This window comes from Struthio camelus, chromosome 16, assembly GCF_040807025.1.
Source record: "Struthio camelus isolate bStrCam1 chromosome 16, bStrCam1.hap1, whole genome shotgun sequence".
NCBI classification, from domain to species: domain Eukaryota; kingdom Metazoa; phylum Chordata; class Aves; order Struthioniformes; family Struthionidae; genus Struthio; species Struthio camelus.
In genome coordinates this window covers 22,595,707-22,612,053 of record NC_090957.1, presented here as the reverse complement: position 1 = coordinate 22,612,053, position 16,347 = coordinate 22,595,707, and the positions used below count along the sequence as shown (strand labels likewise).

Here is a 16,347-nt window from a genome sequence, read left to right as displayed (position 1 = left end):
TGAACCAAGCACAGAGGTGATTTTTGTTATCTTTTTCAAGGACTCTTCATTGGCGTGGTATAACTTTCATGTTTTATGACATGGAATATATGACTAACAGGAGAGAGAAAGATACACCTACTGCAAATGTGTAAGCAAAGAATGACCAATGACCCGGGAATAACCCTCATAATCACATACCTCAGGACAGACCTGCACTAACACTCCTGTGTTTTACAGGAAGGAACTTACCCCACTTCCCAGTCTCTGATTAGGCTCTGTTATTTACCTTCTTTTAAACGAGACTCTTTGTTTCCGAAGGTCTTTAAGCAGCCTGTGTTCTAAACCCTGAAAGCACTTACCGTCCAGGCCAGGCAGAACAGTACTCCTCATGGCCAGCACCAAACCCAGCGGCGATCCAAAGAGGAAGAAATCAGACACCTCAAATTCAAATCGGCCCACGTTTACTTCTGAAAGAATGGAGCTATTCACAGGAGGAAAGTCTGTATCATCTTTCAACACACTTGAGTGGATGCTGGGCAAAGAAAATGCAATGCTTCAACATTAATGAAGAGAGCACCCAGAAAAAAAGTCCATTCCAAAACTAGACTGCTTAGAAAGCTCTAGCATCTGCATCTAGACCCAAGCAGTATGCATTAAACTGTAGACAGATACGCAGTATAGCAGCCATTTATCATGTATTCTATCTTGTGGCTGTTCAGTAAATTTACTAGCATCAACATGCAAGCGTTTTCTACAGTTTAAAAAACTCATAAGAAAGTTATGCAAGGACTGTGAAGATTCAAGTTTACCTCCCCTCCCCTTTAGCAGTATAGACACATATGTAAGCATATTCTGCAATTCTTGCTACAAATTCTAACCTATTCCACTTGTGTAAGGACAATGACATTACATGGTCGCAGTCAAGGTATGTCATATAGATACATAAAAAGGCTCTTTCTGATGCGTTCCCTAGGCTATGAACTAAAAGGTCACTACTTTTCAACTATTACAGATAAAAATTAGCAACGTATGTGGATAGCTTTTCATCTTTTAAATGATTTTAAAACTTTCATTTATTTTCTATGCAATACATACATACAGGTAAATACAGATCACTTGTCCCTGGCTGACAGAAAAGACGTGCCCCTTCTTTAGTCCTATTAAAGATGAAACTACATTCCAATTCAGTATATTAGCATACACACGTCTTATCCAGCCATGAGACAGAGGAGAACATGCCTTTAGTGTGTGCAGGACATGACTGTGAGAGATGCTGACTTTAAACAGAACTGTAACTGAAGCCCCATGAGTTACCCACATGTGACATCCTGCATCAATGGCCAAGCATGGCTCAGAATCCAGAAATCCTGAAGACCGGTCCTGAACTAGATCAAAAGACCAGGCATCTCTTTCAACCTGAGAACCTAATGACATTCTCTTTTGAGTCCACTAATGTCCTAATTCAGCACAATTTATAACCTGATGCTTTTAATCAAACTTCCAGGGACCAAGGTTAGGGCATCTTCAGGGTAGAAATGAAGAAACTTGGGAATTAAATCCATCATCTGTTTGGCAGTGAAGTCAGCTCTCTGTGCCAAAAGCACCCGGCAAAAAGGTATAAGTTAATGCAATGAAATGCAACCACTGTATGCTAAACTGGGACATTTGTGTGAAAGAGGAGCTTTGTCAACTCATTACTCAAACTCCGATACCATCCCCAAATTACACTAAGTAAGATCACAGGAAAAGATGTCTAATGATCTCACACAAATTTCTCATGCAGAAAGCAGGCGGCTTTGAATCTCTGTGTATTTACTGTTTGGGGCTGGGAACGACTTGGTTCAGTTTGATTTTTTTCCTGTTTAATTTACCAAGGAATTCTTCTGCCTTCTTCAGTCTATGCGTTTCCAGCTATTCCTCAATAACTTAGCAAAAGCCTAAATTTTCATCAGTTAGAAAAGTGAATGGAAGGTTAACACTTTTCCATCTGCTTGCTTAAGCAAAGCTATGTGTAAAGCTTTCAGTTTAAAATCACAAATAACCAGAAAACGAAAATATAATACCTAAAAGATGACCGTTTTCTTCATCTTTTGTTTAACCTAATGTACCTCAAGCATTAAGTGCTTTACATAAGCCAATACTGTGCTTTCTATGCTTTAAACACTACACAGTACTACTCCTATAGAAAGAGATAAAAGTGACAGACCAAAAAACTCTTCACACGTTTTCAGTCCTAGACGAGCCAAAAAAAAAAAAAAAAAAGCAGCCTCAGAGGGCGCGTGCATGTGCTAGTATCGAGAAAAAAAAAACAAAACCGTGGTGTGGAAATAAAAGCAGAATAACCAACAAAAGCTAAGCAAAGCACATACAGACTGCAGCCAAAGTAAGAAAATAAAATTATCTTAAGCTGCCACTAACAAAACAGCCAGACTGAAGTACAGCACAGTGGTAAGTCTGCACTATACTCAAGCTGTTGCAGAACTAAAAGCTGGAACCCAGTAACTTTTCTCCCTCTGCATCACTCCCAATGAAATACAGAAATGAGAAGATGGAAAGAAAAAAAAAAAAAGCACAAAAAATTCAGATAAGTAAAAAGCAGTCAAATAGCTAAGAAGCTGCAGAAACAATAAAACAAAGGGAATGGTGATCTTCACATCATATCTGTGTTTAAAAGGTTTCTTAGGATTCAGGAAAGCAAATTACGTTAACTCTCTTCCCCCAACCACCTTGCCATTTAAGCTGAATGTTTATGCAGCTTTTTGTTTTATTTTAATACCAGTCTGAAGAGCTTGTAGACCAATGGGAGCCCAAAAAGCAATTATCTCAATTTTAGAGAATAATGGAAAGCCTGTAAGTGAAGTCAGAGGGGTCTTTAGAAAGAAAAAAAAGCAACAGAAATTCAAAATTACAAAGCATTCATCCTCCTTGATTGGAGTGGGCTGCACTGAAGAAATGGAACTACATGCATTACAGCTTTGCACATTCAGAACTCTCATAGCTAAATAAAAAAATGAATAAAAAAGTTGCCACTGTTGAGTAGGTCTAAACTAGACCCACAATCTGTGGATCTATATCTATGCTTTTCTTTTAGGAATAGGCAGGGACTTCGAGCAAACTTCCAGAAACACTACACACACACAATACAAACAACTCCATTACTCTGGCACTGACAGGCTCCATTCAACAGCAAGCCCATTTCTTTTACTCAGTCATCAAACACTAGTTACCTAGAAAGGAAAGCATGATGTTGGGTTATAGTATCACAGTCATAGGTGGATGAGTCACTTTGTTTCCGTGGCAGCGGCTGCCTTGGCTCCTCATCCTCCACGATTCCCGAGATGTCAACATTGCTTTTGCTGAGGCGTTTGCTGCCACCCAGACTGGAGTCCTCTGCTAAAAGGGGATTATCCTTCAGAGAACGAACAGAGCAAAATGAAGGTTTAGAAAGGGACCAAAAAACAACAGAGCTTACCATGAAATGGCTGCATTTATACCTTTGGCCTCCCTTTATCCAGGAAAGAGTAGAAGGGGTTAGATTTCCGCTCTGCCGAAAAAGGTGAAGACTCACCGTCCCTCTCAGATGTACAGCCTAACAGCTGGGAGGAGGATCAGGATTTTTTGAGAGGGAAGAGTAACACAAAGGCCTCATCCCTCTTGACTTCATCACTCTTAGAGAATTGTAAATATCGTAAGGTAATCAGAGGGGTCTTACCTGAACGCACAAAACGCCAATTACAACATGGTCTTGTAATTGCTACTGCAGACCACTACAAATTTTACAGGGTCAGGTAGGAGTTGAGGGCTCTTGCAGTGTGTGTTGGGAACAGGGAACTGTCTGCCTGCTGCTTTCTGTGATAAAGTGATGTAGAATCAAAAAAGAAATGTCTTGTTAAATATGTGCTTCCCTTGCGTTCAAGCTAAAAACAACTGCAGGTTCGTACTTTTATATGCAACCAGTAACGTTTTAAAGTCTGACATTGACTCTTGCCTTTCAGTTTAAAATCTCCAATGGAACTCTTTGTTGTGACAATAGATATTTTTTGTTTTGTTTTAAAAACCGTATCTATCCTCCAGAACACCAGAGACCTTCCAAAGTCAAAATTCTATCACCAAACTGTTCCTGACAGTTTCTTATATAGTGACTTTGTACAGACAGATTCTCAGTAATGTAAGTGAACACCTTTTCTTAATCTGTTTATGTTTCATAATCTTTTCAAACTGATTCAACAGGCAAAGGTATTTATCCTACAGATTCAGTGAAGAGTTCTGTTCTCTAGCTTGCTCCCAAACAGCAGTGCCATGAAAATACAACATATTTATGATTTTAAATTGAAACTTGCATGCTACAAATATTCTGCAATCTTTGCCTAAAATTCCAGTTTGCCATCTGTTCTTTCTATGAATAAATTTATTAAGGTGCATAAGAGTGTTCAGGGTAGCACAGAAAATGGAGGCAAGAGGTGAGGACACCCACATAAAGTGGGTGAATTTCAGAGATTGACTCAAAGCCCATGAAATCTACTGGTAAATCCACTGATTTAAATGAGCTGCAGGCAAAGTACTTAAACACCATACCATCAGTAATTTCTGAGAACCATATCAGTGTTGTCAAGTTTCAGAACTTCATCAAAACCCTGGTGACAATTTAAGGCTCTCTTTGTGTGAATGACATGGCAGATATATCAGCACCTCAGCTCCCGTTACTTTTTAATAAGTAAGTTCACGTCAATGGAGTATGAAAAATGGGAACACTTGAAGGTGCCAGGGCAAGAAAGTTGATGCAAAAAACTCAATATGATTAAATATTTTGGTTTTGGTATCTTATTTTCCTGAGGGTCTAGGGAAGAGGGCTGACTGTTTGAAAGGCATGGAGTTGGCAGTTGGAGTTGACTCCAGTTTTCTTGGAGTCACAAACATATTTCTCCACAGTATTTAAAAAACTAACTTGTGTCACCACAGAACAAACTAATAGGGCTGCTTAGTAATGGAAGTTATCATCATCTTCACTGAAAGCTGGCAGCAATTCACCTTTGTCCACCAAGCTTCACTAAACAGTTCACCTTGCAGAAGGCTTGTCCTTCTCTTATGTCACAAGACAATCTCAGATAGGTCAAATTCTGCATGGGTTTGACAGTCTCAGAACAATATCACGTGGGAAAAACATTAAGTCCCTTCCTCCTCACTGCTACTATTAAGGTTAACCTCGCATTTCAGTTGCGCCTATTTATTTACTGGGCATGATGTTTCTGTCAGAGATACAGTAGAACGCTAGTTGTTTTTTTTATCTGAAAGAAAAACATTCAGCTAAAACTATTTAATAGGATATGGCATGCTATTACTGCTCTGCAGAAGGGATCCTTCATTTTCTTCGGTAAGAATCAACTCATTTTAAACTTCATTTTCTATAGATAAAACGAGTCTTACAAAACCTGCATTTCACAGACATTTCAGTGAGGGAAGGAATCAGCAGTTTTAGAAGAAAAAGGGACTAAATCTCTGTGGGACTTCTCCAGGGAAGGTCACTGGGAAATTGGCTAGTCATTTTACCAGAGAACAGGATTTCTAATTTTTCTTTTTCCCTGTAGAATATGATGCTCTCCCCACCCTATTTTACATTTTCTCCCCCACTTCTGATCTTGGGCACTGCATTACGCCACTGAATTACACTTGACAGGCCTTTGGAACACTCTTTACAATCCGTTACAGTAAACATCCCAAGCAAAAATAGATTTTATCGTGCTCAATGCCTACAAGCAACTTGAAAAGCATAGAAAATCTAAATAGACAAGACAGGCTGTGAGAAAGAGCGCGAGGTGTACAGAGAGTTGAGGCGTGGTAGATCAAGAGACTTGGCCAAGGTAATGCAGACAGATTACGGAAAATTAGTAACTGGAACTACTTCTCGGGAGCTAGGGAGAGAACAAGTTCACAGGCCAGGCATTCCTCATAACCTCACTCAGCACTGGAGCTCATTAGAAGCCCTGTGCACCTGGGGTGAGATTTTATTTCAAGAGTGCAGAAGAGTCTAATTTGTTCTCCAGAATTATGCAGATGAGCTGCTGGATAATGAAACCAGAGACATGAGCTCTACATGAGCTATGACATGAGTCTTCCCACAGTGCCCTGCCTATAGTCCTCAGCAGCCCAGAGGACTGCCTGGCTTCTGTGCCAATAATCAGTCCTGCTGCTGAGAAAGGGGAAGCAGGGAGCTTGTTAGTGCCAGCTCTGGAGCTGGCTTCTATCATATGAATAATCTGCCCCTTGGGGACTGAACTGGAACAAAATTCTCTTCACAAATGTTACTGAACAGCCATTCAATGGCAAAAGCCGGACAACCATTTGTGCCACAGAGGCAGAAGATAACTGGGGGAGAGAAGCTCTTACTGAGCAATTAAACTTCTCTAAGCCGTCTGGGCCTTCTCTATATCAAAATGGTGAAAATTGCATCAGATGCTAAGAGTATGTCAAAATGTCTGCACCCTGTGAGACCATGGAGAAAGAAAGTGTTCAAATTTATATTATTATAATACCACCCTTTCTGTTTTAATCTTGTACAAAAAAATCCCATATGCAAATCTGTTCAACTTGGAAAAACAGGGTCAGATTTTAATCTTACTGGTTTCAATGTTTAGGTTTGCTTTCGTGACAGGGTCTTTTCTTGTACACCATAAAAGAGTCTGAGTCAATTCAGCATTTACATTAGCCAGATCAGGGAGTGTGAAATAATTCTCAAAAATATGCTAAACATCAGACACTACATTAAAAGCAACTTGAGGTGATCAGTACTGAGACTATTCACTGCATTTTAAACAAGTAAAAAGTCTGTTTTCCAGTGCTATAAGCTCTCTCAGATCCTGCAAATGCCACAATTAAAATTTCATCTGCAGTAAAACGGTACAAATACCAGGATCTGAAGCAGCCACCCACAGATATCCTTTATGCATCCTTCGTTCATGTGAAACAAACCCTCAGCTTTCTTACCCAAAGGTGTGATATTGTGATGACAACACTGGCCTTCTTTGTTAAGCATTTCAATATTTACAAATGTCACTGATTTTTAAAGGGCAGAAGTTACCAGAGCCCAGGGCAGGGCTCTAGTTTGAGCAGAGTGACATTTGCTATACTGCAGATTCTTTCATTGAATATATAGGTAAATTCTCAAATACTACAGAGGCGTATACACACAATAAATCAACATTATCATAGTAATCATGCACATTTCTACATATCCCATAGAAATCTCTACCCATTATGGATAATCCTCACTTGATTATTCAGTGAATATTGGAAACTAGAAGACAGAACGGACTGCAACACATGAACCAACAAATATTCATTCATCTATGGTAGTAGTAGAATGTACCATTGTAATTCATTATTTACATTGTCTCGACAAATTAAAACAGACCCACTCTTGCCAAAAAAAGTTTCTAGTGCTTTAGAACTAGAAAGCTCTAGCTGTGAACTGTTCAGCGAACACAATGTGCTGTCCTCAGTGCTGGTACTGTTAAAGGTTGGCTGCTGAGAATTCAGAGCTGTGTTATTAACGGAGGATAATTCTCCTCATAGAAACATTAAGAGGATGCCTCTTTGCATGAGAGTACTACCACGTTCACATACTGTCCTTTCATAAATAGTTCTCAAAATGAACCAAAGAAGTTGGTATCACTGAGCCCATTTTTGAGAAGAGGGGGAACTAAAGAGTCAAAAGATGAAACAATTTAGCCAAGGTCACAAAACCATCAAAGAACGGAGCTTGGGTTCCTTGTCCAATGCCCACACTCTAATACACCAAATCACCTCTCAATCCCTGCTTGAGTCTGAAGTACATCAGATTAGTTGAACTCCTTTTTTTTTTTTCTTAAATGGTACACACAATAACGCAGTTTAAATGCTAGCATTAATTTTAATTAATTTAAATGCTAGCATAAATCCTTTCTTGGATCACAGTCAGAACTAATCCTCCTTTCTCTCCAGATGTAGAATCCATTTAGACTCTGTGTTATGCTCAGTGGTCCATTCACACATCCTCAGCTGATTGGCATTCCTCATCATAAATGAGGCCTCCTTCCAGCAGCCACCAAAATTTAATCATGATTACATCCTAATTCTAGATTACTGACAGGAAGGAGCATAAGGAATTCCAGGCATAATGGAGACCAATTAAAAAAAAGATTTTTAGCAAAAAACAGCAGCCTGAGACTACCGAGAGGGTGCCTTTACATCCACAATAAGGCATACAATAAAAGGCACTCTGTGGCCCTACTTTAAGGATTTACCAATAAAGCCTTAACCAGCGATTTCTGTGTACCATAAAACTGAAGCTGCAGACTTCATTTTCAGACAGCATTTTTTTGACCTATGAGCAAAATCCTGTGCTATCACTGCTATTTACCAAATCCCTAAATATCTCCGGTTTATATGGACCCGATTTCCTTCAGGGAATTAATCTCCAGGGTCTCAGCTGAGTTTTTTTTTTTTCCCTCTTTACCTGGATGCTGCTGATGCTTCCTCTCCTGCTGCTGTTCTGACTCTCATCAGCCACATTAGCACTATAGCAGATGGCATCAAAACCCAAAATTCCTCCTATGCAGTCACCAATGAGACACACCTGAGGAAATAACAGATTTTTTTGTGGGACACAGCAAGCACTTTAAAAAAAAGCAAAAAACACCATAGCCTTGCAGAGGAGTTAGGACAGCTGAAAGCTACTTTAAAATTACACCGTTGGTATAACATTCTGCTGGTTCCTACTGCAGCTGAAAATATGTGTTGGCACTTCCTCCCATTTCCTCTTATCCCCAGACATACACCCTAGACAAAGAATATCTGCCCAAGGGACTGTTCTGACCAGCTGGGCGTTCCTCCAAACCAGTCAGAATTCTTACCAGCTGCTTGCAGCCTGATTCCAGCTTAAAAAGTCCAGGTCACTAGAGAACCTGTCTCAGAAAGATTTCAAGCTACTTAACGTTTCCTTCAGAGTCACATAAGGAAGAGGAACTCAACAAATTAAAAACAGGTTGTTATTCCCTGGTCAAGACAAGGGAGCAGAACTTTTAAATGAGGTATTATGTGGAGAGATTCACTCACATTTAATATAAATATACAAGTTACCTTCAAAATATGGGCCTGGAAATCAAAAAATTTAGGTTTATAGAGTACTAAAAATTGGGAATTCAACAGAAGGAGTAATTTTATGTCACACTGGAATATGCCTCACAGGCCAATTACACTGAACATCTCCCCATCCCACAGGATGTTCATCCCATCCTTGCCCCCCTGCCCTTGTCCCAGGAGGAGTAATAGCTGTTACCACCTCTCTCCTTGATAACAACCCACTCTGTTCCACAGGTTCTAGCAAACTTTTTCTCTCCAGTTCTCCAAGTGAATGTCTAGTCAGTATTTCCCAAGTGAATCAATTAGTTTAACAGATGATATTACCCCTCCCTACAAGCCTTACCTTGCTTCTAGCCTTAACTCAGCTTGGCTACAACAAAACTACATGTTCTGGATAACAGGATGTTGTGCGCGATCTCCTCAAAGCGAGCAGCATTAGGAAAAGTGAGCACTTAGACATGCAGGCAGGAAAAAAATCAAACCTGTCAGTGTATCTTCACATACCTGACTTTCTTAATTAAGAGTTAACAACAGTTAAAAGTGCATTTCTCAGGATGAAAATATTAAAAAACCCAAAATACATGAAGGTAACATCTGCCCTAAGACAACTCTGATTCCAAAGTCATACGCAATCGACCAATATGCTAATTTACCCTTTCGATCTTCAGATTCCTATACCGTGCAATGAAGTCAAAGACCTGAAAGTCCTATGGATACCAGTAACCTTAACAAAATTATCAGCAAGTTTTTTTGGCAGATTAATGGTATCTTCTTGAATTTACCATTCCACTTCTAATCATCATTATTACTGGCATGAAGGTAATAGGGTTAACTTATTCCAGATGCTATATAAAGCCCAAAAGGCCATCTCTGCTCTGATGAACTTGCAATATAAATGGAGAGGAAAAAGACACACAGGGTGGGGGTCAGGTTATATAGCATGTAACTTAGATTATTCAGATGTAGAGTTGGTATTCTATATAAGGACAAAAGCAAAGTACTGCAGACAGTGCAGAGAGGTCACTTTTCCAACTTCTAACAATGCTGGTACTTGATGACAAGAACTCTGTGGTGCATATAGGGGTCATGTAGATTCTTCCACACGAAATATTAATATAGATTTGGGGAAACAAAACAAAACAAAACAAACCCTCCCTCCCCCCCCCCCCCCAAACCACCAAGGAGAATACTTTGTAGCTTTCTGAAAGGAAAAAAAAAAACCCTGTAATATTAAATTTTTACTGAAAGAGATCTGTTTTCACAAGTATCCCTGTCATTGGCATAATTTTTCTTTGCATAATCTCATCTTTCATAATGTTCTGTCACTGTAGGTAGGCAGTTTTTATGCTCCAAGCAAGAACAATTTATTATGGATATTAAAACTGGCATCACAGCAAATTTCGGTCTAAAAAATGCTGATATGCCACATCCTAACCTTATTATTGCTATGAAAAAGATCATTTGTTTGCGTAATAAGATTATGCTTTCCTTCAAAGATTACACTGTATGCTCATATTAGATGTCTTTTTTTTTCCCCTGCACTCTGGAGGTCATTGTACTTTAAGGAACTGCACTTTTCTAGCTATGTAGAGGGCCACATCACAAAATCATTTCAGTAACTCAAACCAGGTAGCAGTGTGACATTTACGCTGTGTGAAGCGGGGAAGTACTATTTATTTCCAGTCCAGTGATGGAGAAACAGGAGCAATAACTGTGACTTATGTCAGCCAGAAGAAGCCTGCAGGTGACTTCACTGGGGAACAGGTCAGACTGGAGAAATTAAATGACTTTCCCAAAGTCACACAAGACATCTGCAATGTAGCTGGGAATTGAATTATTTGTCTTCTGATGACTTGAGATTCCCAGTTGTTTTATGACTACTATGATGGAGGCAGAAAAGTAAAAGCAATACTTAAATGCTGGATTCCTTGTGCTTTTAGCCAGAGATGCGCTCATGTCCCAAACTCTTCTATCAGCTATAGTAGGTTTGTGAGGAAGTCAGTAACACAGATTTTCAGTTGTCCTGGGCTGGCTGGCTTGATCACTGCTTAACATAACACATTCCTGCTGCACTGCTAAGGCTCCTATGCATTACCAGAGATCACAGCAATAATCAGTAAGAGTTTAGGGATAAAACTGCTTGTGGGATAAGGAACAGCATCTTCTACCAACTGAGTAAGCCCAGGTTATATACTGACAGGATTCCAGGACTGTTTTGTTCATGCTGGACACTGAGAAGGCATTTTACATCGGTAATCCCATGCTAACATTCCTTCATCATATTTGCAGCACTGTTCCTATGCCCATAACTCCAAACCTTTGATGCAAAAATCAGAAATGGCCTAACAAAAAACAGCCTTGCCCCCAAGGAATTATACTTTGATGTAAGAGAAAACAGTCCTACCTGTCCATTAAAACCAGCCCCATCTGCAGATTTGAGAAATTCATTATAAACTTGGTTGGCTCTGCTAATCACCATGGCAACTGCATCCTGGTACTGAGGGGACGAAATAGCCAGCAAGGGCAAGGCAGCCAGTGGGATGTGGTCTTCACTACTGCTGAGACAGCTCTCATCATAGCTGTAGGGATTTAGGCTAAAGAAGAACATGCTATTATCAGGAAAAATGCAAAAGGCAGCACACAGCATTAGAGAATGAACAATTACTTATTAATAGAAATGGCTTGGGCTACTGCAGTTCATAACGAGAGAGCACAGTAAGGATCACTTTCTAACAAAAAGAATCCAATTGCTTAAAAAGCAGCGTTTTCTGCTTTGTATGACCGAGACCACACTAGAAGGCATTTCTGCAATTCAACGTACTTGTCGAAATATGCTCACCTTATTTTCTTTACACACACAAATAGATATCACTTCAACCAGTAAAGAGACTGTTCCCTTTCAGCTTTTCTTTTTCATATATCAACTTAAAACATAAGGAATGGGATCCAACCATCACAGTGGAATATTTTTTCCTAGAACACAAGTGGTTGACAGAGGAATTATTCAAAAACATATGAAAACACTTTCCCCAATGTTTCTGTAAAGGCTTCCTCGCACTACACACTTCCTCATGAGATAAAATTTGGACCAATAATTATTCTTTCAAAAAGATGTCATAAAGCCACATGTTCTGAAATCACATGCAAATGTTTGCCTGCTAACATTTTGGGAAAAGGAGGTGGACCAAAAATGCAAGCTTAAAATTGTCAGAAGGCTAATTTTATTTTTACCTCAGATGTGCACTCTGCATTGTAATTTCTCAGTAAATGTGTCAGTCCCTGCCTTGGCTGATTTTTAGGAATGAACGGGGAAAATAATTTACAGAGTCAAAGGTACAAGTCACTTTACTGTGTGCCAGATTCTCTTACAGTAAGTTGACCTTCCTGTAGAGACTAAAGGAAGGTTAAAGTACTTTGGACAATTCAGCTCAAGTTCATCCAAAGCTGCAGACTAGCAACTCCAATATACTTCAACAATATTTTGCATGCTCTTTCTTTAGGGCCTTTATGCGCTCCACAATATTAAAAAGCGAGCTGCTTGAAATGGGATTAAAGTCCATGTCTCTGCTAAAACCTGCATCTTTGAGACTATCCCCATGGTAGTGAAAGAAGAAAAGATGACCCGCAAAGCTCAAGTATGGAAGCAGTCTGCATTCATGTCCTGAGCTTTACAGGACATTTCCATATTTGGCCACTGCTAAAGCTCTCAAACAATTTTGTATTTTTCATCCAAAGATGTACAACAGCTTCTATGTCCTGGAGCTCAGCTGGTCTGTCAGGCTGCATCAATTTACCAGTTAACACAGCTTCAGGCTGCCAGTTGATTAGGTCAGCACGAATACAGCTGTGAATACCAATTCTCAAAAAACTAAAACTAAACTTCATAACTCTACATAAGACCACCTCATTTGCTACAACTGGCAAATAAAACCTCACAAGAGGAGAAACACAGGAGGAAACAAAATTTATACAGTGAATAGTTGAAATGGAAAAAAAAATCTGCAAAAGTAAAATGCAAGTGATATTCACAAGAGAACTATATGAAGCAGACACAACAGAAAAATGAGTAACTGATAACATTATTTTTATCAGTAAAGGAATGTGAATCACACTGAATTGAAGTAATAATTATTATCTGACCAATTAATTACAAACAGTTACCTGCCTTAGAAACCTGAATTTAATTTTTAAAAATTAATTTTACTGTAAAGATTGTGGCCACAGACATCTCTACTGTTATAACCTCAACACAAAGGGAAAGAGTGTATGGAAGAGGGGAGGCTCTTTATCACAGGAGACAGGCTAGGTATTAGTGCTGAACCTGACACAAACCAGCAAAATATCAGTGCTGAAGCTGAGAGGAGCACAAAGCCTTGTTATTTTGGTGCATTACTGGACACTGCAGGAGGGCCTTCCAAGTACCAGTTTGGAAATATCATATTTGCCCAAAGACACAGATGGAGGGGGAAATAACAAGAAAACAGGTGAAACCATAAAGTGTAAAAGTCTGACAGATAAAGCTTCCTACTCTTCACCAGTGCTAGAACCTAAACAGCTCCCTGATAAAAGGCAGTAAACAATTAGGCTGCAAGAGACAGCTGGTCTTCCAAGGTGGGTGAGAGTACCATTGGCTCCTAGGCACAAGTGATCAATGGGACAGTGGCACCTGCTGGTAGTGGTAACTGAGAACGCGTCATGGAGACAGGAGATGAGGGATATTCAACCCAGGCAGTGGGCTCAGAGGAAAGAGGAACACTGGAATAAAAGCCTATTTGGAAAGCAGAAAGCATCTGTCTAGATGCAGGTCAAGACACAATGTTGGTCTCTCCTCATGTCTTCCTCAGGTCAGTCCCTGACCATGCAGAGGCGAAAGGAGAAAGCAGAGGGGGGATCACAGATGTAATAACCAAATGAGAGGGGCTAGCATAAGTGTTATCTGCTACACAACAGTGTTTTGATGTATACAGTTTGGCTGTTTGTGCTCCATGCTGATAGCCCCGGGGACTTGTCATTCTATTTCTGAAGGTCAGGACAGGCATTTATGTCTTCCTCTTTCAGAGAATAAAAGAAAAGAAAAAGGAAAAAAGAAAAAAAAGAAGGGGGGGAAGCGGGGAGGGGATTGAGGAAAGGGGGAAGGGGAAGAAAAAAAGGAATGGACAAAATCCAAGTCATAACTACTGGACTCTTCCATACACGTTCTAATTAAACTGTAAAAGCATTTTCAAAAATTGATTAGGAAGATGTGACATGAATAATTTACATTGCAGGACCCACCACTGTGCAAGGACCATGCAAGGGGCTAAGCACTCCAAAATTCATCCAACAAAGCATTTTCATCACATTTGATCCTTCATGCACTTACTTTCATGCTTAAGTGCTCTACCTGAGTAGTATCAAAACACTGTCTATCCTCGAGGACTGAGCCCTTGCCATGGCTTGAAATCCACAGTATTCCTTTTCAAGTATCAAAGAAATTCTATAAGGGTAGACCAGTAATGTTGAGAACACCAGGCCACCAACTTTAAAATCCTACCTTGTCCCCACTTGGGAGAGGAGATAAACACTACACAGAGGATAAAACACTACACAGAGGAGAAAACACTACATAGCCAATTGAGAAGCAGAATATGTTTTACCTTAATCAGATAAGGCTTTTATCTCCCATTTCCTCCTGAAATACTGCTAAATGCACACAAAAAGCAGGGGCAAGGTAGGATTTTAAAGTTGTGAGCAATATATCATCAGTAACTTAGCTGAAGAATCAACTCTTTCTGCACAATTCTGTAAGAACATAAGAAACAGAAAAAAATGACCTCTAAATAAAATACTAACTTGGACAAATACACAATGAGACAAAAAAATAACGTATAGCTCCACCGCAGGCATTACTTTCCTTTGTGTTTCTTGATTAAACAGGAGATTTAGTCTGCAACAAGGGTGAAGAGGTAAAGGAGTCTGATTCTGATTCTTTGGCTTAGTAACCACAAGTCTGGATGTCAAGAGCTAATTCTGCCACAGGTTTCTTACCCACCTTCAGCAGACCACTTACTTCCTCTGTGTCTAGATTTCACACTCTTACAAGTCAGATGTCATCTCACTGTCTCAGCTCAGAGGGTTAAAACAAGTTAAGTGCTTAAATACTGCAGAAGTGGGATCCACAAACATTATTATCAGAAAATTTCGGTCTGAAGGGAGATGAGACAGGTTCAATACTAGGTGCCATTAAGTCTTAATTCTGAAGTTAAAAACGTGTCTTGTGGAAAATAGGTAATTAAAAGAGATGAAATGTGACTGAACACCTATAAAATTACTGTGTCTAGTAAATAATTGTTGCTGTACAATGAAGTCATATTTCTATTTTCTTTGGGATTTTTCCAGGTTGGTCATTTCTATTACTCCTCTTAAGTCCAAAGCCACTCTGTCTGATCTACTGCCCTTCTCAAAAGCCTGGTACCGATCTGGCAATACATCCTGTCAGGTTTCAAGAAACTCGCCAAGCTTAAAACCTGTTGGGCCAAGGAGTGAAATCAGTTCAGAGGCGATAAGGCAATATAATATCTCTTCCCCTAAATGAGCCTCTCTGTCCTTTACAGTTGAGTAATCAGATTCTGCCAATGCTCTACGGTCACACTTTGCTGTGCAAGGAAAGAGGTGGGCCTTCCAGTTTACAGCCCAACTCAAATCATGGAGGAATAGGAGACTCAATTCAGAAAAGCACTGAAGTGTGTGCTAAACTTTATACCTATATTTAAGCACCTACGAGACATAAATTGCATACTAAGTTCTTGGGATACACATAAGGTGAGTCATGCTTATTCAGGTACTCAGTGCTAAGTGAGTACCTAAGACAAAAACAGACTGAATCCACCATCCTGGACAAAAATTGGACAACTCAACTTACACCAATCACTGCCTACTAGCACTGACCCCTCTGCCTCTTAAATGCAAATATGTTTTGGCTTGCCTCTTTTCTTCCCCCCACTTGCAATTACTTTCCTCCAGTTTGGCTAATACTGTAATTTACCTTCGTAATTTGGGAACTCTAGTCTGAGTTGAGAATTAATGTATGTTCATCAAATCAATCCATCAAAAGCATAACAGATGATCCAGTGACATTTATCTCCCTGAAGAGGGAAGAGATGGCTCACAAGTCACCTAGCTGGAACAAGAATGGGCCTTACCCTTATCTGCCCTTAGCAGTAAAGGTGAAGATGAAAGTCACAGATCAGTCATGCATTCTAAATTCCC

General features: G+C 39.7%; 1 protein-coding gene across 16 annotated transcripts in view; it reads right to left on the bottom strand.

Annotated features, from left to right (window-relative positions):
* Positions 1-16,347, bottom strand: part of PITPNM3 (PITPNM family member 3) — a 163,666-nt gene that overhangs the window by 34,145 nt on the left and 113,174 nt on the right. For all 16 annotated transcript variants that reach the window (XM_068910126.1, XM_068910131.1, XM_068910127.1 and 13 more), the window contains 4 exons: positions 11,504-11,693; positions 8,474-8,593; positions 3,210-3,391; positions 342-514 (listed from right to left, as the gene is read on the bottom strand). In XM_068910126.1, coding sequence (XP_068766227.1) covers positions 342-514; positions 3,210-3,391; positions 8,474-8,593; positions 11,504-11,693 — 665 coding nt within the window. The remainder of the gene's footprint in view (positions 1-341; positions 515-3,209; positions 3,392-8,473; positions 8,594-11,503; positions 11,694-16,347) is intronic.